Source organism: Artemia sp. Qi Xiang Cuo, chromosome 1 (assembly GCF_049724085.1).
Source record: "Artemia sp. Qi Xiang Cuo chromosome 1, ASM4972408v1, whole genome shotgun sequence".
NCBI classification, from domain to species: domain Eukaryota; kingdom Metazoa; phylum Arthropoda; class Branchiopoda; order Anostraca; family Artemiidae; genus Artemia; species Artemia sp. Qi Xiang Cuo.
Window position 1 is genome coordinate 24,715,976 of NC_142794.1, and position 21,174 is coordinate 24,737,149.

A 21,174-nucleotide genomic window follows, 5' to 3' on the forward strand; every position below is an offset into this window, starting at 1 on the left:
CGCATTCCCTAGCCACCTGAGGCCAACACAGCTACGCACGCTTCTCCTCCATCCCAATCTATTCAAAGCCTCCCTTTTTACGCCCTCCCAGGAAGTTCCCATTTCCTTTAAATCTTTCTTTATGACGTCCTCCGACCCCAGACGGGGACGACCTGCTTTCTGTTTAGCCCTAGACGGTTGGCCGAGAAGAACAATCTTCGGCAATCTGTCATCCTTCATCCGCACAACGTGCCATAGCCACCTCAACCTTTCTTTCATTATAGCCCTAGAGATCAGTATTGAACCACATTTTTCGTATAGCCTATTGTTTGAAATACGGTCAGTCAGCCGGGTACCCAGAACAATCCTTAAGCAATTTCTCTGGAAAACATCTAGCAAATCTTTATTTGCTTTTCTGAGCGTTCATGGTTCAAAGCCATATTTGACCACTGTCATCACTGTAGCTTCTAATATTTTAATCTTGGCTTGCAGACTTATCTTCGTATTCTTCCAAACTTTTTTTTAACTGTGAGAAAACACCCTGTGCCTTGGATATTTTACTTTTAACATCTTTACTGCTCAATCATCATTTTTTACTAATAATACTACCAAGGTAAGTGAAGCTGTCCACCTGATCAGTCTTTTCATTATTTAATTTCACCTTTTCATCTTTTCTTATACCTAGCCTTAATGACTTAGTCTTTTTAACATTAATTTTTAAACCTATTCTAGCACCCTGAACTCGCAAATTCTCTAAAACCTTATTCATTTTGCTCACACTTTCATCTAGGAGGCTTAAATCATCAGCATAATCTAAGTCCAGGAGAGTTTTTACTCCCCACTTGGTTCCGCGGTCTCCCATTGGCTGTCCTGTGCTTCTTAAGACAAAATCCATCAAAATTTTCCATATAAAGGGGGATAGATCACAACCCTGATTAACTCCTGATTTAATACAAAACCAGCTGCTAACCTCATTTCCTACCTTAACAGCTGCAGTGTTATTCTCGTACATAGCACTAATCACTTTAATGTATTTGTCTGGTATACCATACAAGGATAAGACCTTTGCTAAAAGCTCTTCTATCAACAGAATCAAATGCTTACTCATAATGTATAAAACTGAGGACCAAAGGTGTTTGATAAGTAAGGTACTTCTTAATGATTAACCTAAGAGTGAAAATTTAGTCAACACATCCTCTACCTTTTCTAAAACTGCACTGTTCTTCTCTTGAAACTTTGTCTGCGGCATCTCTCAGTTTAAAAAGTATCATATTACTTAGTAATTTACTACGTACAGAGACCAGACTAATCCTTCAATAATTACCACACTCACTTTTATCACCTTTCTTGTAAAGTGGCTTAATTAAGGTTTTCCTAAAATCGGTAGGTACTTCCCCTTTTTCAAAGATCATATTCATAATCTTCAGTAACTTATTTCTAACCTCAGAATCACCATATTTAATAAACTCATCTACCACCCTATCAGCACCTGGAGCCTTATTATTTTTAGTCCTTTTAGTACTGTCGCTAATTCCTCCTCACAAAACAAATCTTCCTTTACATCCAAGGTATCACAAACTTTTTCATTTTCCTCTATATCTTTTCCTTAAACTATATATAGGTTAAGCAAATTCTTAAAATTTTCGACCCATCTCTCTTTAGTTTTTTCCTTATCGCTAATTGTGGCCCCATTCTTTAACTGGGCCAAGTCCGCATTGACTACTCCCTCTCAATTTGTTAACATGCCAGTACAATATTTTACTATTATGTCGTCTAGCTGCATCTTCCAGGTCCTCGGCAGTTTTATCCATGGCCTCTACTTCACACCTCCTTAGTTCATATTTTAATGCTTTCTCCGCTTTCGTTACGTTCCTTTTGTTTTCGTATGATCTATCACTAAGGTAATTCTTGTACAAGTCCTTTCTCCTTTCTATCAAACATAAAGCTTTTTCACCAATATTCTTAGCTGTAGATCTAGCTTTCTTCCCTAAGACACGTTCAGCAACTTCACAAATTATTTTTCTAAAATAATTCCAACCATCTTCGACATTATCAAGTTTAGTATTCAACCATTCCTGGAAAGTTTCTCTCAAATTCGTATCCTGGAGTCTACCAACATCATAACTTCCCGGGAGGTAGTTACCCTTCCGATATTTCAGCTTTAAATTAACCCTTGACACTACTAGATGGTGATCTTTACGCTTAACAGCAATAACGGCACTCCTATATACCCTAGTATCTTGTAATGATCCTGCCAGTCTTCAGTTTACAATAACGTAATCCATAAGGTTAGCTGTCTTACCATCACGTGAATACCATGTTAACTTATGGGACATTATATGATCAAATACTGTATTGGTTATAACAAGATTGGTATACCTACAAAATTGTAAAAGTCTGTATCCATTACTGTTTTCTTTTCCTACACTAAATGTACCTAGGCTAGGGTACCATCTATCCCTATTTCTACCAACCTAGGCGTTAAAATCTCCCAGTAAAAACATCGCATTTCTACCTGGGACCCTGTTTATGTGCTTCTGGAACTGTAAGTAAAATTCATTCGAGTCGCTTGTACCTCCGCCAGTCGATTCTACAGGGGCATATACTACTATAACTGATACTCTGAACTTTTTAGTCATAAAATGAGCAATTAGTATTCTATTATTAATACCTTCCCCGCCTAAACAAAACACGAATTAATATACAAATTATACAAATACAAATTATACAAATAACAAAATACAAATTACTGCAAACAAAATACGTTTTAATCGTTTTCTTTCACGAACGAATATCAGTATACATTAAACTGTCCAACACCATTCATTTGTTCTTTTCGGTAATCAATTGAAAAAATAAACAAGTTTTTCAACTGAAAGTAAAGACCAACATTAAAACTTACATTGGACAGAGATTATTCCCTATATGAAAGGGGCTACCCCTCCTCAATACCCCACTCATTATTCTAGAGTTTTTTACTTCTTTAAAAAGCTTCTTATCATAGGCAGCGCGAGAGCGCTGCCTAAGTAAGGAAAGACTTGGGTACTATGTGCTGTTTTTTGGTTCTCCATCTTCGGGTACTTCGTATCGATGGAATTTTCGTAAAAAGCTCAAAAAGGGTTCATTCAATTGGAAATTATAGTGGCTCGGTCGGTTTATATAGTTAAACGTGAATGGAGGGTACCTAGCCCCCCCCCACGCCCAACATTCCCCCCAATAACACCACACAAAAATTTAATATACCCCATTTGTTCTGCGTAGTTGATTTCAAAACAGAAAATATTTTTTTGAGGATGACACGTCCCAACAGCCCTCAGGGCAAGGGTTTTAAGTTATGCCCTGGGGGCATATAAGGTTTTTATAGAAGGCGATGTCGTAGAAACTTCAATACAGGCTCATTCGATTGAAAATTCAAAGGGCTAATACCCTTTTTAATAGATGAAAGTGATTGGAGGGCAACAAGCCCCCCCCTTTATATGCCCAGGGGCATATAAAGTTTTTATTGAAATCACTGTCGTAGAAACTTCAAAAAAGGCTCATTCGATTGGAAATTCAAAGGGCTAGTGCCTTTTTAATAGTTGGAAGTGATTGGATAGCGACTAACGCCCCTCTCACGCCCCCCATTTTCCAAAACACATCCACTCAAAATTTTGAGATAACCATTTTGTTCAACGTAGTTGAACGTTGAAGTGTATTTGAAAGCCAAATATACGGTCATGAACATAGTAAAATAATACAAACGGAAGGCGCAAATAACATAAACTTTGATCAGCGATCATCAAAAAACACTTAAATGAAACAGTACATTAACCTAATAATAGTACTTGATACTGGAAAACGGTCATTGAAAAAAAAACTACTTTATACTTTTACTTTATACTGAGTTTTTTTTTTTTTTTTTTTTTTTTTTTTTTTTTTTTTTTTTTTTTTTTTAGCTAACAAAATTTCCAGATACCTCGCTATTCTTCTTTAATTTTTTAGCCACCATGCCTAGAAGAAATTTGTTTTCTGACTGCAAACTGTCCAAATACTTTATCCCCCCACCCTCTCTGTGCAAATATATAGCCCAAATTATATATTTCCTGTCTATTCTGTCACTTGTCTTTGTCTTGTCTCATGCTAAGATGAAAGAAACTAACGAAGAAACCGGTTTTTGCTCGAGTTTTACACAGCGTAAACTTGAGTAAGTGGCGCATAATACACAAGTACCAAAATTCCTTCCCCCTATGGAAATAAAAAAAAACTCAAATAACTCAAACTCAAATAATACGGGGGTTATTTTCCGGGGGGGGGGGTATTTTTAGCGGGGGGGGGTATTTTCTACGGGGGTATTTTCAGCGGGGGAGTATTTTCCGAAGGGGTATTTTCCGGGGGTATTTTCCAGGAGGTATTTTCCGTGGGGGGTATTTTCTGGGGAGGGGTATTTTTCTGGGGGGGGGTATATTGCGCGGGGAGGTATTTTCCGGGGGGGGGGGGGTAAACGACGACCACCACGATTTTGATTAGTTTATTTCTAAGGATTAGCTTTTCTTTTATAACACACTTTTTTCCTTGCCTTTCTTTAATCGCTAAAAGGGCTCGATGGAAGTCTTTGCCAAAATATCAGCTCTTTCCTTTTGTTTTTTTCCCTTAGCTAAGAGCCACCCTGGTATGGTTTCCTTTATTTTTTTTCTTCGTTTTTGTCGAACTTTTAAAGAAGTGTTGGAATCCGCCATCAATGTATGAGCTCAACTTTTCTATTTGCCAATAAAACGTCCAAGTCACCGAAATTGTATACTTTCAGACTTTCGACGAACGGAAATTAGTCTTGCAGCCATTAGCCTTTTTGTGATGTTTCTGGCAGTTTGTTTTTCTATTTACACTTTCCGTAATCCAAGATACACTTTCAAACGTCTCGCTGGGGCAGTGAATTTACTCACAGGTGAGTCATCTACTATTGCAAGACAGAATAGTTCACTTAAAGTAACCACGGACATTAAAAGCATTATTTGCCCCTTTGGCCAATCTTATGTCTATTCAAATTTAAAACCCGCAATTATCTATCGCTTTATTTAGGTTTTTTTTTAATTTTAAGGTTTTTAGGGCACTACGGCATTTTTTCCAGTGTTGCCATGTTGAATCATGAAAATAAATGAGCAAAACTTGTTTGTTAAGTTTAAACAAACTTTTGGTTCATAAAATTTCAAATATCAAGAATCTTTTTATTCCCTTAGTTTTAACCATGCTTCTTTTTTTGGCGCCTCCCACTACCAAAAATTACATAACTGCTTATGTAGCTCTTATTAATTCAAAATTAAATTCTTCATTTTTCTTTATTTTTCCATAGATTGTGCAAATTTTCACTTAATCAGTTCAAACAATAAGATTTAATTTTCACTGTTCTTGCTACTTAAAATAAATCTTAAAGTGACTTGTTAACAAAAAGTTTGTTGCAAATGTCTTTCAAACTTTCAAATGTTTTGCCGGCGCAGGAAATTTACATACAGATACGTAGTTTATTATCGTAATGGTATAAACAAATGTCAAAGTAACTTGTTAAAAAACAAGCGTAGCAAACTTTTTGGCAGTAAATGACAAAAAGTAGAATGTACTTAGTTGAAAACTGACATTTTAGATTTCTCGATTGTCAAAATATTCACAGGTCATGCGAGACAGAAAAGGTTGGAATTCCGTAAAACGTTTTAGACATGTGGATATCCTTTCGGATATTTTTTTTTTTTTTAAAGTCAAGTAACATCATGATTAATTAAATATTTAACTTCAAGTGTCAGTAAAGAGGGATATTGAACATAAACGAAAATGGATTTAACCATAATAACTTTCTTATATTGCCATTCTGTAACATAAGTCACTGAACTTAAGAATGTCAAATGGTGTATAATTGGTCATCAAAAACAATTCACAGATCAAAATCAAGTTTATTCTCTTACAGACCTAAATATTTTTAGGACCTTAGGTTTTTTCGCAGTTTTTTTTTAAGTCAATTAGCTTGAAGTTTAGATATATATCCAACTTTTTACCTCAACAAAGAGGAATAATAAACATAATCGTCAAATATCACGTCAAACGTTAAAAGATAAATTTCATCATAACCGCTCTTTCACATTTCAGTCCCATATCAAAAGCTACTTGAAGTATCAAGGACTAAAAACTTTTTTTTTTCGCATGCTGAACAATAGTCTGCGTAGCGCAGGTACCGATCGCCTGATTCTCTGTCTTCGGCCGGGAATGCAACGCGTGGTTGAGGGAAAATCTTCCAATGCTTTTCGTGTTTTCCAACCAGATCTTGCCAGATACCCATTTAGAGCTGGGTCGGTTCCGGATGAGCTTACAGACTCCGCCGCTTACTTCTGTTTCAAACCAAATAACCATCGATACCAGGACTCGAACCCCTGTCCTAACCAGTGGCGGATCCAGGGGATCACGGGGGCGCCCCCCTAGCGTAGTCCAAAGTAGTGTAATTTACTTAATTAACTCAAGTTTACGTTAATTAAACTTGCTCCTAACGCAAGTCTATCGGATTAACCTATTTTGCCCCCCCTAAAAAATTTTTTTGGATTAACCTATTTTGCCCCCCTCCCCCTGAAAAAATCCTGGATCCGCCCCTGGTCCTAACAGACAAAGGATTCAAGTCTAGCGCGCTAAACAGTCGGCTAGGACCGTTCATTCATACCAATTCATACCAAGGACGATGAATAAAAAAGAACACTATATTCCCCCCCCCCGCCTTACCCATCTTAGCTGGGTTCATACGTGAAAACCAAAATTTTTCAGGATTTTTCTTCTAATTACTTCACAATTTTGAAGTTTTGGGGGGCTGTACCCTATTTTTGTCAGTGTAGGCATTTTCAACAGTGAAAACAAATAAATACAGCTAACTAATTCAATTTTCCGTTCGTAATAACTCAAACATTAATACTCTGATAATTCTCAGAGACAACTCCACCTTCGCAGGAAAATTAAAATTTCTTGAAAAGTTTGATTTTGCTGATTACCCCCCCCCCTTCTTGTTTGTACCCCGTTTCAGTTACACAAAGACTGAGCAACTGCATATGGAAGTCATTTTCAATAACAATTGAACTCTCATTTTTCTTAAATTTTTAAAGTATACATGGTTGTCTAAGCTTCAAGTTATTTAAGATTTGATTTTCTCTGTACTAGGTACTACATTCTAAGAATTAAAAAGGCCTATTATTTTTCATCCAAAAACGATCCACCATACCAGATTCAGGTCTATGCCCTAACAGACCTTAAATATTCATAGGACCTTAGTTTTTTTTTTCGTTTTATCTATTTTTTCAACTCAAGTATCAGCAAAGAGTGATTAATCAAACAGTTCGTGGTAACGAACTGTAGGAGCGACTCGGCTCAATGGTAACTGAAACTCTTAAAAAACGGAATCTCGATAACAATAGATACATAAAAACAATCCGATTTTAATGCTGATTTCAAATATGTAAGTTTCATCAAGTTTAGTCTTACCCATAAAAAGTTACGCACCAGACAAAATTTGGTTGATTTTTTAAAAAAGAGGGAAATAACCCCTAAAAGTTATAGAACCTTAATGAAAATCACACCATCATATTCAGCGTATAAGAGAGCCCTACTGTAGAAGTTTCAAGCACCTATCTACAAAAATGTGGAATTTTTCATTTTGGCCAGAAGAAAGATCACGGATGCGTGTTTATTTTTTTTTTTTTTTCCCAGGGGTGATCGTATCGACCCAGTGGTCCTGGAATACCGTGGGAGGGCTCATTGGAACGGAAATTAACGGTTCTAGTGCCCTTTTTAAGTGACCAAAAAAATGTTGGGCAACTAGGCCCCCTCCCACGCTCATTTTTTTCCCAAATTCACCCGATCAAAATTTTGAAATAGCCATTTTGTTCAGCATGGTCAAAAATATGATAACTATATCTTTTAGGATGACTTAATCTCCCGAAGTCCCCGGGGGAGGGCTGAAAGTTATGAACTTTACCCATTGTTAACATATAGTACTGGTTATTGGGAAGTATACAGACGTTTTCAGGGGGGATTTTTTCTGGTAGGTGGGAGGGGGGTCGGGGGTTATATGGGAGGATCTTTCCATGAAGTAAGTTTTCATGGGGGAAGGGGCATTGCTACGAAAGGGGCGCCGGATTTCCAATCATTATTAAAGAAAAAGATCAGAAATTAAATAAAAAAAACAAGTTTATCAACTGAAAGTAAGAAGCAACATCAAAAATTAAAACGAACAGAAAATATGACGTAAATGATTTGGTTCACCCCCTAGTCAATACATCGCTCTTTAAGCCAAAGATTTTTTAGTACTTTCATAAGAGCTATTTATTCCAATTAACGGCCTTTGTGATTAAGGGATCATTTTTTAAGAAATGGAACAAAATTTGAACTTTAGCTTAAAGAGCAAGGGGACGAACCCCCTAATACACGTATTAAAAATCTATGAATATAGAAGTTCGTTACGTAAGTTAATTCGTAAGTTACGTATATTTATTACTAATAAAAACGTTCGTAAATCAAATTAAACAAGTTTCGAGAAAGCCATTTAACCAAATAAAAGTAAAATTAATATGCACATTTTGTTTTAATTATTCATGTACGGTGAGCCAAAATCAAAACCTGCATTAATTCAAAAACGTTCAAAAATTAAATAAAAAAAACAAGTTTTTTTAACTGAAAGTAAGGAACGACGTTAAAACTGAAAACTAACAGAAACTATTCCGTATATGAAAGGGGCTGTTCCCTCCTCAACGCCTCGCTCTTTACGCTAAAGTTTTTCATTGTTTAAAAAAATAGAGTTGTGAGAAAGTCAAACTTTAGCGTAAAGAGCGAGGCGTTGATGAGGAGACAGCTCCTTTAATGCACGGAATACTTTCTGTTCATTTTAAGTTTTAATGTCGTTCCTTACTTTCATTTAAAAACTTGTTTTTTTTTTTATTTAATTAACATACAAGTACGTAAATATCAATATACAAGTTTTTCACATTGCTTTTTCGTCACATCTGCTACTTAACATAATAATGTAAAATGATCTACGATTGGTCATCTAAAAACAATAGATCAATCTCAACCAAGTCTATTCCCTTACAGACCTTAAGTGTTTTTAGGACAATTGGCTGACAGCAAAGAGTAATCAAAAATAGCAATATGCGCAGCGGCTTTAATTGGGGGGGCCTGGGGACCGAGATTTCTGGATTTTTTGCCACCCTGGATTTTGAAAATACTTTTTTGGGGGCATTTTTGGTAAAAACTGTCTTTTTTTTATATTTTCATTGAAAAACTAAAAGAACCACAAATCCCAATTTGATTTTGAAAAACAAATTTTGCCCTCTCCCCCTAAATTTTCGAGAATTAATGCAACTGACACTTCCTAATTATAGCTGCAGATTTTTTGTAGTGTAAAAACTTCATTGGGGGGCCAAAGGTCTGAGCTTTCTGGATTTTTTGCCGCCCTGGATTTTGAAAATACTTTTTTGGGGGCATTTTTGTTAAAAACTGTCTTTTTTTTATATTTTCATTGAAAAACTGAAAGAACCACAAATCCCAATTAGATTTTGAAAAACACATTTTGCCCTCTCCTCCTAAATTTTCGAGAATTAATGCAACTGACACTTACTAATTATAGCTACAGATTTTTCGTAGTGTACAAACTCCATTGGGGGCCGGAGGTCTGAGCTTTCTGGATTGTTTGCTGGATTTTTGCTTCATTCTAAAACCAGACAAATTTCTCTTCAAAAGCAAGATATAATCATTTTTACACAAGTCCACAAGTTGAACCCTAGGGCATCTCAAATTCAAAGTTGCCTGTTAATAAGCGTGTATAATAAGAGAATTACTTATATTTGTTTCAATTTGAAATTATAATTCCATTTTTTTTGTGAGATCAGTGGCAAAACGAATAGCCAAAAAAAAACTATAAACTAAAATAAGTTTCTTCCTAACAATGACTTCGATCTCCTTCAATTAGAAAATCTGACACCTGAAAGCTTGAGAACAAGCCACAAAAGACTTTCCTTTTTTTACGTTCCTAGCCAAGAGTGGCCATTTGAAATTTCAAAAAAAAACAAAAAAAAATTAACAAGGGAAGACCTACGGAGACACTTCATTAGCGGAAAGTTACTTAATATTAAGGCTACTGCAAAATTTCAGGCTAAGTATGTATTTTAGGTCTTCCCACGAAGAAGAACTCTGCATTGCTTTCTTTGGATCAAATAGAAAAAAATCTTTTTCAATGAAAGCAAAGAACGACGTTAAAACTTAGAACGAACAGAAATAAGCATAAGTCCCCTCTCCTCAATTTTTCACTTTTTGTGCTAAAGTTTTACAGTGCTCAAAAATACTTTTTATTCAATTTTAAGGGCGCTTTACTGTGTTTACTTTACCTCTTACTGTGTTTTGCAACGAAATGCGAAATAAAGACGTTTCTTTGAAGCCGATATGTGGTTCAAATGTTTAAGCAGTCGTTATTAAAAAATCGGAACAAAAGTTCAAACTTCAGCATAAGGAGTGGGGAGTTGAAGAGGTTGCAGCAATCCTTATATAGGGTATAATTTCTATTCGTTTTAATATTACTCTTTGGCTTTCATTTAAAAAACTTCTTTTTTAAAACTTGATTTCCGTTCGTTTTTAAGGCTATACCGAGGGTGGCCCTAAATAGAAGGAGGGGTACTACCTGTTCGAACATGACTCATTAAATAAAAAAATTAACTTTTGTACAGTAATACTTTGAGAAAAAGACTTCATTTAGTGTATTCAGTTTTCGATACAAGGCATACTTATAATGTCATGAAGACTAATATAATTTTTTTTAAGTGTTATAACCAAAACTTCGTTTTTTAGAGTCTAAGTTTGTATTAATAAGGGCTGTTCTTTACTTGCAACTTATCACTATGATGATTGTTCCAAGGCTCTCCAAATTTGAAAGAGTTGCTACTCCCTCACTTAACCCGATTTTTTAAACTCCTGCTGAATTTTCGTCTGAAAATGCATTTAGAATAATGATTGCCCCTAAAAAAATTTACTTGGAGGGGGGGGGGTCTTAAATATGAAAATTATAGCGTCGTTGTTTCCATGGTTTTCAATGCGAATTCTTCAAATCCTCCCATTGACGGTACTTATTATCCCTCTTCCCCGCTTTTCCACCTTTTGCGCTGGTAAGGATGCGAACGGAAACTTTTATGTTGCACATAAAAAGATTGTCTGCCATAAAAGAGTCGCTGTCACCATGCAGTACCTATATTAAAAACGTAGTCTTAAAAAAATTCTGGGAACAAAGGAGATTATATATTAATACCCCCAAATTCCTTTTATATTTATCTGAAGGCTCAAGGAGAATTAGGAGCTTGGGACACAAAAATACACTTTTGGAGTTTTAAGCACATTCAACCCATCTTTGCAAAGACTCACTACCATCGGCCCTCCTTTAAAATGTTTGATGTGCAATTATGCATCACTAAACATAATTGTACCATGCCTCAAAAGAAGCAAGTCCTCAGAATCAAATCCTGAGGTCAGTCGTTTGAGTCCTGAAGTCGCTGGTTATTTTGTTTGAAACGGGGGTCAATGGTGTGACTCTGTAAGCTCAGCTGGAGTCGACCCAGCTTTAAATGGGTACGTCGAGAAATCTGGAGGAAAAACACGGGAAGATTAAGATGATTTGCCCCCAGCCACGTATTGCACTCTCAGCCGAAGGCATTGAATCAGGAAATCGGTACCTGCGCAACGCAGACCATGGTCAGCATGCAAATTTTTTTTTTTGAGTTTTCAAAAGAATAAACTTAGTTAAATAAAGCTGTAAAATGAATGTCTGTTTATTTTGTGTAAAGAACGGTTTATTTTGTATGAAATTTGTTCATCTTTAGGGACTAGCCGCAAGGCATAATAGCCTTTGTGACTGGAAAGCTCATTATATATTTCTTTGGTAACTATAAATCACTGGGCTATCTCAGAATTTTAGGGTTCTCTGTTCCCCGAGAACAGGGTTCTATGAAATGCTGAATTCGATGATCTAATTTTCCTTAAGATCACTTGCCCTTTTGGGGTGTTTTGTTTCTTTCCAAAAACAGCGTAAATTTTTAAAGTATAGTAACTTTTGACAGGTAGCTTCAAATTGAATGATTTTTATATAATCAGGAACATGTTAAAAGGCCAATTATGTTGCTGTACATAGATATTGCTATCGAAAAATATTTTTTTGAGATTTGGCTACTATCCGTCCGCGTTGCTCCTTACTTACAGTTTGTATCCACGGACTAACTCCCATGGTCATATGGCTTAAAGTATGTCTTGTTTTAAGTTGATTCCCCGTTCGCCTACTTGATAAAATCATCCATACATAAGATTTCAATCTCGCATCAAATATTACACAAGCATACAAAAAGATAGGACGTGGAAGACTAACTAACTATTTCAGTAGGCGAGGGAGGGATACGCGCGATAAAAGAAAGGCTTTCTTGTCTGAACCATCGTATTGCTCAAAATAATACGGTATTTAGTAAACTTATACTTTTTTCTTCTATGTAGAGGAGTTGGGGTAGGGGATGAAACTGTTTAACTTCCTCTCTTAAGGGTGCACAAAAAAAGACAAATAATTTTTTTAAACAAAGGGATGAATTGAATTTTATGGAATAGTAAAAACCTTTTCTATTTACATATTTCTGACCTTTCAAACAGTTCGTGATAACGAATGTAGGCAAGGACCTACTCCACCCAATAGCAACCGAAGCTTCAACAATTAAAACAAAACAAAAAACATAAAAAAAACATGAAAATGATAAAATGCAAATGCAAAATGCAAATAATGAAAATGCAAATAAAAATGATAATTTGGAATTTTCCTAAACATATTCAATAACAAGAATTATTTCGGTTTTTAACGAGCTCCCTGTTAAGAAATTTTTACCCTCTTGGAAACAAGTTCCCGTGTAAGGGCCTCGTTTGGAAACCTTATTTCTTGATGTTTATCCTATTTCCTGGTGATTATTTCGTATATGAGGTAGGCAGCCAGTTCCTCAACCCCTTGCTCTTTACGCAAGTCTTTCAGTGCTTTAAAAAATTTCTTGTGCACAAAATTATTTCTGGTCGTTTTGTTTTAATGTTGCTCCTAACATTCAGCAAAAAAACTTTTTATTTAATTCAGGCAAAGGTCCAATCTGGCTTCCCTTCCCTTCAGACATCCACGGAATTTTCGCAAGTATCCTTTATAAAAAGAAATTTCTTTTGTAACTGAAAACCACAGTCTAACATGTCTTAAAGTTATGACCTGAGCCCATAAAAGATTGGAGCGAAACCAGACGCAGCTTTAGCGACTGACCCAAAGTTGTTACAGTAAGGTTTTGCATCTTGGTCGTTAGCGCTCGATTAAAGGCCTTTTCATGACTGTCGTTGATCCTTATTATAACGAAGCTTTGGGCTTTTCCTCAAAAATTTTAAGATTTATACGATTTTTTTATTTCTCATCAATCTTTTTTTTTGTCCGGTATTTTCCTTGCCTCATTTTTTTCGGTAATTCATAATATATTTCGTAAAATACCTAGTTAAGACTCAGAAACTAATTTCGAATCTTTTGTTCTCCACTTATGTTAAATTGGAAACTCGTTCAAAATTTAGGAGAATTTCCGTGCAATGCACGTGAGGCTCCTTCGTTTGTTTTTAAGCTGCTAATTTTTAGTCAAGACGATATGAAAATAAACTCAAAATTCTAATTTTAGCTGCAACTATCTTCGTCCTGATCGAAGTCATCGACGCTGCTGTAACCTTTGAGAAAATTCATTTGAAGCAATTCTATCCAAATGGATCAAATTGGTACTTTGGCTTTTCTTACTATATATCCTGGGTTGTTTTTACTGTGTTTATTGCAGCAGGAATTCTGTTTTTAATTTATTCAAGGAAAAAGAAAGGAAGTGAAGCTCTCAATGATGAAATGGCAATGGCTGACGAGGCACAAATTATGGGACGATAAAGTGATCACGATAAAACATTTCTGTTTTTAGTTTCCTATGAACTTTGTGATTCTCTGAATTAGTGTTTAGGACTAGTCAATAATTGGCCCTCTTACTTTTACGCTTTTTTTTGTTGTTTAATCCTCTTCTCTTACGGTTGACAGCAATACACTAAATGGGTGTAGAGATTTAAACAAAGCAATGTAGACACCCCTTAATGATCTAATCATTTGTTCTACGTTTCGACGACAACCGATTAAACAAACAGCGGAGAGACAACAACATTCAAAGAGCCTCTGTATATAATCAAGGGCTCCATCCCCAGGTGACAAAGGACCCCATCCCATATATATAGGAAAATTGTTTTTGAGCCAATTTTCCCTTTTTACTTGATTAACTTTAGTACTTTGCATAGTACAAACATCAGCTTGTTTTTAAATCCTAATCTACGTCTCCACAAATGATGTTACGGTGGTGAATCCTATGATTCAAATATCTAGTGGAAGTAATTTTGTCAGTTACAATTAGAATGCAGCAACAGATCAAGAGCTTATAGCATTACACAAGGGTACAAAGGGCAGCTTCACCTCTACACTAATCAAGTAAAAGAAACACCAGCACAAAGAAAAAGTAGGTCATTTGAAGTTTAGCTTCACGAAAACCTGCCAGCCTTGGCACATCTGCCCTTCTCTTACCAAATAACCTGACTATTCGGATGGAGGGCTTAAAAGACAGAGACGCTCTTTTAAACTTTTTCAGTGAGAGGGTTATTCTAAGAAATGAAATTCCTTTTTTGCAATGTTTTCAAGACCTTTTGCCATTTTTTATATAAATTGTATTTTTTTTTGCCCTGGGAAACTATGCCTCTCCTCAGCAGTTACCAAATGAAGGTTCTGCAAAGTAGGCCCTAAAAATCAAAATACATAAAGAATCTAGTCAAGGAAAATTGTTAACAGTAAAGAAAACAACGGGGCTTGGAAGAAAAACCCAAGCTGACTTCCACTAGATTTTCCAAGATTAAACTTCACTATTGAAGATATATTGTTTTATTTGGCCTACTCTATTTATAATTGCGTTTATATTCTATATCCTTGTTTTAGAGTGAAAAGATAGTTTAGTGTTTCATTCAAAAATATACAATTTTTACACGAATTATTTACCTTTCTGATACAGGAAGACAGGGAGGGGGTAGAGAGAGAGAGAGAGAGAAAGCGACAAATGAGAGAAAGAGAGGAACTGTGCACACAAGAATTGAAAAATAGAAAACAAAGAAATATATCTCTTACTTTGGAGACACTGCCCAGTCAACATTAAAGGGAAAATTGCGTTTGACTTGTGACGTCACAGGGTTAACCTTCCCTCTCTGACTGTTTTTTTCTTTTTAATTACCCTACGTTTTCACTTATTGAGCTTTTTTATTTAATTATTTAACTATGACTAAAACTGAAACAGGAAATAGATAATTTCGAAGACCACACTGCCTTTCCATGACGATAAATAAAAGTTCAAATAGGGATAAAATCCTTTTAATAGACAGTGATGTTGTTAACAGTGATATAAATTAACAAAAATAACAGATATTTTCAGTTTAGGTTTAATACTGATGTCGGTCACTGTATATGTGACCGAAATATCTGGTTTTTGTGAATTTCTATCACTGTTATCATCATCACTGTCTATTAAAAGAATTTTATCCCTATTTGAACTTTTATTTATCGAAACAGGAAATGTTTTAGGGAAAATACAGTAACTAAGACGTAAAAATCCTTTTATGCACAAACAGAGCCCCCAAGTCACCCCCTTTCCTATTAACTAGACTATATAGTAACAAAAGATATAATTCCTGCAAAAATTATTTTGTGACTTTGTACATAACGTACGCTTAAAGTAGTTGATAAACTTTTCTTGCGTCAGCATAAGCAAAAATCCTATGGCATATAAGTGCGGTTTTTTAATTGTTTTCATAGGTGTGTGGGTAAGGAGGGGGGTTGGCAGCCGATTAAAAATATTAGATAAAATATGCTTCAAACATTCATAGTCTAAGACAGTTAATACTCGATCCATGTTTTATAATTTACTTACGGTACGTTTTCTTTTTTCTAATTTGAAAAATCCACAGAAAAATAGTTCTGTCCTTCCAGTACAGTTCTAATTGACGGACAAGCTCCATTTGTGGAATAAACTGATTGAAGATTTCATCTAAAAAGATTGAAACTGTTTTTTTTTCAAATGCCGAGCAGAGAAAGATAAAAATTTTTTTAACATAATCTACAAAGCTTTTCCAAAAGGCTACAATTTCCTAAGAGATATTGGGCCTCTACTAGTTAAAGATACATTAGCTTCCTCTACATTACTTAGTTTCCCTAATGCAATCCTTCTTTTTAAACCCAGTGTAAACTATACAAAAAAGACATTTATTTAAGAAAACATAGCTATTTTATTCATCAATGATTTTGACGACACCTTTTCCTCTACGAGATCTCTTTGGTGGATCTCTCATGTCTCTAGGTACGTATCTTGGACGAATGCTGTCATAACGCTGGTGAGATATCCTTTCATCCTTAGCCCACCACTTCCGTCTGGCGTCTTGTGGTCTTGTTTCGAAGTATATCTTGTAAATCCTTTCCCAATCATAGATTTCTGGTCTTTTCCTACGGTGTTGAGGTCGGTTCGAATACATCTCCTTAAAATCACTTAAAATTGACTTCCTCTTTTCAACATCTGGGAGATCAGAAATATACTTAACATCACCGAAGTACGGACTAAGCTCCTGATGAGCCTCAGCAGACTTGACTCTAAATGCATTCACTAACATAAGCAGAACATTTTCATCCAGGCCTTTGATTCTGCCATTTTCAACACATTCATATAGACGATGCATTGGTGTAGACCAGCAAATATTTTTAGGATCATTTTCTTCTAGTAAAAGTGGATCAAGAACATTTGTGTTTAACTGATACTGATAGAACGACAAATACTGGCCATCACCAACTATCACTTGAGTTGTCATTGGGTATGTTATCTTATTTAGAGGACTGAACCCAAGCTTGCAGGCTTGAGCAAGCATGGACCCAAAACCATGTACAACTGCCAAGTTGTCACTAAACTCCTTGATGTCATTTTTGCCACTTTTTCCATAAGCACAAGAAAAGGGCAACCATGACAAAGTAGTAAACGTTTTATCACTTACATGTGGCCAAGTTGAGTTAACGTTAGTTCCGTAATATCTGCATTTCGTTAATTCAAAGCTTGAAGTATGGTACGGACAATATGGTACTTCTATTTCTTGTGCGATTGTAGAATCACTACCAACACTATTAGCAAGGGGGTTCTTTGATTGTAGCTGAATAAGGGGCTCTCCTAGGTACTGGAATCTAAAACCAACAGGTTCATTTTCGTCTATTTCTTTTCTTAGCCATTCAGGCGAATACTTTGTACGACACTTTTTAACAATTGGGGGTGGGTGAAAACCACCCACTAACCAAAAGGCATCACAACGAGGCTGTTCTTCAATGTCAACTTGATCAACATCATGTTTAGCAGCAGACAACATTAGAGCTCGAGATAAAACTGAAGCAATATATTTAGAAGTTCGCAAATTTTCATCTTTTTCAGTAGGTAATCTTTCGGCCAATGGGACTGATTTAAGATAATCAAGCTCCGCCTCAAGGGTATCAATAACGCGCACTTTTATCTTTTCAAAGTCGTTGATAGCATCAAGGTGTGAATGTAGGGGAATATTCTCGGTTTGAATCATTCCTGTCCTTGTTATTTTCTTATAGAATTTTTCTGAACTATAGCCAATTTTTCTTGGCCTTATAATATAAGTGGTCCATCCATAAATTCTTGGCATATTTATTTCCATCATTTTTTCTTCATATGATGATTTTTCTCTTACTAAATTTGCAAAAGCTTCTGCACGTAATCTGGCCCTGCCTCTGAAAGAGATGTCACGAATTTCTGGATATGTTGGCGATGCCTCTGTAGTCGATGTGCTCTCCATACAACCCAGTTTTGGTAAGCCGTTAGGCTTCAATAGAATTCGTCCTCTTGAAGTTAGCATTGTACAGACTCTACTGCACAACCTAAAAAAAGTTCAATAAACATACATTCAGACTGTCAGGAAAAGGATTTTGATTTATGAATCTTTGAAAATCATCCATATATTTTCAGCAGCTTATTATTAAATAGCTTTAAATTATTGTCATTTATCAAGCAGTTTATTTAAATTGGGGCTAATTTAAACAATCAGCAAAACCAGGTCACAGGACAACAATTTTTTGCTATTTAGCATTCTATATTCAATTTTTTATGCAAACTTTATCGCAGCCTACAAAATAGGGCAGACTTGGTCATGGGCGATGCTCCCATACATTTTCTCCTTTTATACACAACTGATGATCATAGAAAGTTAGGAAGCGGGCTCATTGCATCATAAATTCCAACATGGAATACCCTTTTTAAGTGGCAAAAGAGAGGGCACTTAATTGTGCGTCCAGTCCCAAGACAGGCATGGCATTGGGTCAGAATTTCAAGATTGTAATTTATATTAGAATGGTTAATAAGCTTTGAAAAGTCTCATGGCTGATACTGTTCATGAAGTCTTAGGGGAAAGATTAACAAAATTGGTGGACACCTTGACCTATTACAGTGTTACGCCTTCAAAGGCGAATGTGTTACAGTTCAAATCAGAATCTTGAAGTGCAGCCCAATCCCCACCTTTTCCAATTTCGTACATACGGAGATTTGGCAACTCGTGATCATTTAGGAAATCGTTAGAATTTTATAATTGACAATTCGTTCCATAAATTATACGACTGGCACCAAAAATTGAGTTACAATATGGAAATCTTTATTTCAAACCATTCAAGCTTCCAACTCACACCAAAATAATGGTACCTTTACAAAAGCCCTCCAACCTGCTACTACTACTACAGCTCCTATCACATGGTTACTTTTACTACAACCACAACTAGTGCGACTACGCATTATACAAGAAGATCAAACCACGATTACTTAAACCCCCAATACTTTTACAATGAATATTCTTTCTACAATTCCTCAAAATCGAGGCAGATTTTCTTCTTCTTCTCAAGAAGATGGTCTATTCGTTTCAATGAATACTTGGTAGGTCTATCCATTTCAGGGATATAAACAACCAAGTCGTGGTTTTTTGTCACATCTACCAAAGTTTGGGGGCTAAGGCTTTGTTTTCTTTAAAATATTAAAATTTTCGACAAGCCAACACTTGCAACTTACACCAATGGAACAAGATACCTATAAGATAAGATAACGTGTATTTCAAGCCAAAATGTGGCCATGTACACAAATAACATACAAGATTAACAAATTACAGCACTCGTCACAATAATAAAGAAAAAAATTAAAATAAAATAAAATAAAAACTACTCTCTTCTTTTTGCAAAATACTCATCAAGATATCTTCCCACTAGACAAATAAATTGTGACGACGGACTTTTCAAGGCATCAGGAAGCAGCACTCCATCATTCCCAAATAAATTTTCCCTTACCCCCAAAAGACCTCGACAACGACTTAGACAATGCTCCAAATTCTCCTCCTCTTCCTGGCAAAGAGGGCAAGCAAACCTGCCGTCCGGGACACTTTTCCTCCTCTCAAAAACTTTCAATCTCGAACGAATCGGAAGGCAATTAGATCGTAGCTGCATCCAATATGTAAGGTATCTAGAGGGTAAATTTAACTTAAAAATAAAATTCCTGACCATAAATTACCTTAACCTTATTATAATGAATTAAAATTTCCAAATTCTTAATCTCCTCACCCCATTTCTGTATCGTTTGGTCCTCCAGCACCCACTTGATGTCCTTGACCAACTGTAAATGTTGACTAGTTGGTCCAAGGCCCTCAGTCCAAGCGAAAGAAAAACCTGCCTTATCCAATACCTCTTAAACTTTAAAAGGCCAAGATCTTGTACTCTGTATTTGAAGTAAATCATCATATGACCCTTCAGTAGCTTATCACTGGGTAACTGTGCAGCCTTTAGGCAAAATTTTGTCTTTTGGGCTGTTCTATAACTTTTAAGAGACCCCAGTCCAAGTTCTCCTTTATGAAACTGGGTATGGGTCATTCTATGCAACCCGTACAATCTCTTAAAATAACCGAGCTGAACACTTTCTAACTGGGCAGCGTTCTCATGTCTCCAGATCTCTGCCCCGTAATGGAGAATCGGCATAATCTTAGATAAAAAAAACCTCTTCTGCAAAGACAAATTCTTTATTCCACTAATTTTATTCCTGAAAAGCGAAAATGTTGCAGCTCTTCCTCTATTTAACACTTCTTTAATATGAGAACTCCATCCACCATTACTTTGGAAGATATAACCAAGATACTCTATTTTTTCAACTACTTCTAATTGTTGTCCTCCAAATACAAATATATTATCTATTTTTGCATGCCTTTTACTGAAAACAACCACTTTAGTTTTCATAACGTTCAGCTGTAACTTTTTCATTTGTAAGTATTCGTCAATTAAATCCAGTAACATCTGAAGCTCCCTTGCCGACTTCGCCACCAATGCAGTTTCATCCGCAAATAATGACACCGACAAATTAATTTTTTCAAGACACAGCTTTGGAGCCCATTTTTTTTTTCCAGAAACTCCACCATATCATTCAAAAACAAACCGAACAGTCTCAGGGACATGGTGCTGCCCTGCTTCACTCCTTTCTTAAGGTCAAATAACCTGGAAAATCCCGAACCTGCAACCCTGACGATAGACTTAGTCCCAGAATACATACCAACAAATAAACGAATAAAACTTAAAGGTAGACCTACATCTCTTTAATAGTTTTCAAGGAGAGCTCTATCTACATTGTCGAATGCCTTTCTTAAGTCTAGAAACGCAACATACAGCTTTTTCTACCTGATCCATACTTCTCTATCAGTGCAATTAACACAAATGCTACATCCGACCTACTATACCCTTTCATGAAACCCCCCAGCTCCTCTTTAATTACCCCATAACCCTCCAACCATTCATTCAACTGATTGTCGGAAATCCTTTTTAAAGTTCTACTAATTACAGGTGTTAATGCTTTCAACCTATAGCTATCATTATCAATAGGACTACCTGTCTTAAAGAGGCACTATAATAGATACTTTCCATAGGGAAGGCCATATACCACTACTTATAATTGTATTAAAAATATCCACTAAAACTAGCAAAAAAACATCAAGAAACCTCTTTAACAAAACTACTGGTATACCATCTATTCCTGG

The 21,174-nt window shown here is 35.8% G+C and overlaps 3 protein-coding genes across 3 annotated transcripts in view; 2 read left to right on the plus strand and 1 right to left on the minus strand.

Moving 5' to 3' along the window:
• The window catches only part of LOC148956140 (large ribosomal subunit protein mL65-like), a 160,680-nt gene that overhangs the window by 130,011 nt on the left and 9,495 nt on the right, over positions 1–21,174 (plus strand). The gene's annotated exons all lie outside the window — the stretch shown is intronic.
• Positions 4,767–15,068, plus strand: LOC148956144 (uncharacterized). The gene is made up of 2 exons (XM_089094115.1): positions 4,767–4,900; positions 13,686–15,068. Exons 1-2 carry the CDS (start codon positions 4,810–4,812, stop codon positions 13,934–13,936), a joined length of 342 nt encoding a protein of 113 aa, XP_088950241.1. The 5' UTR covers positions 4,767–4,809; the 3' UTR covers positions 13,937–15,068.
• Positions 16,308–18,002, minus strand: LOC148956145 (large ribosomal subunit protein mL65-like). The gene has a single exon (XM_089094128.1). It carries the CDS (start codon positions 17,977–17,979, stop codon positions 16,354–16,356), a length of 1,626 nt encoding a protein of 541 aa, XP_088950254.1. The 5' UTR covers positions 17,980–18,002; the 3' UTR covers positions 16,308–16,353.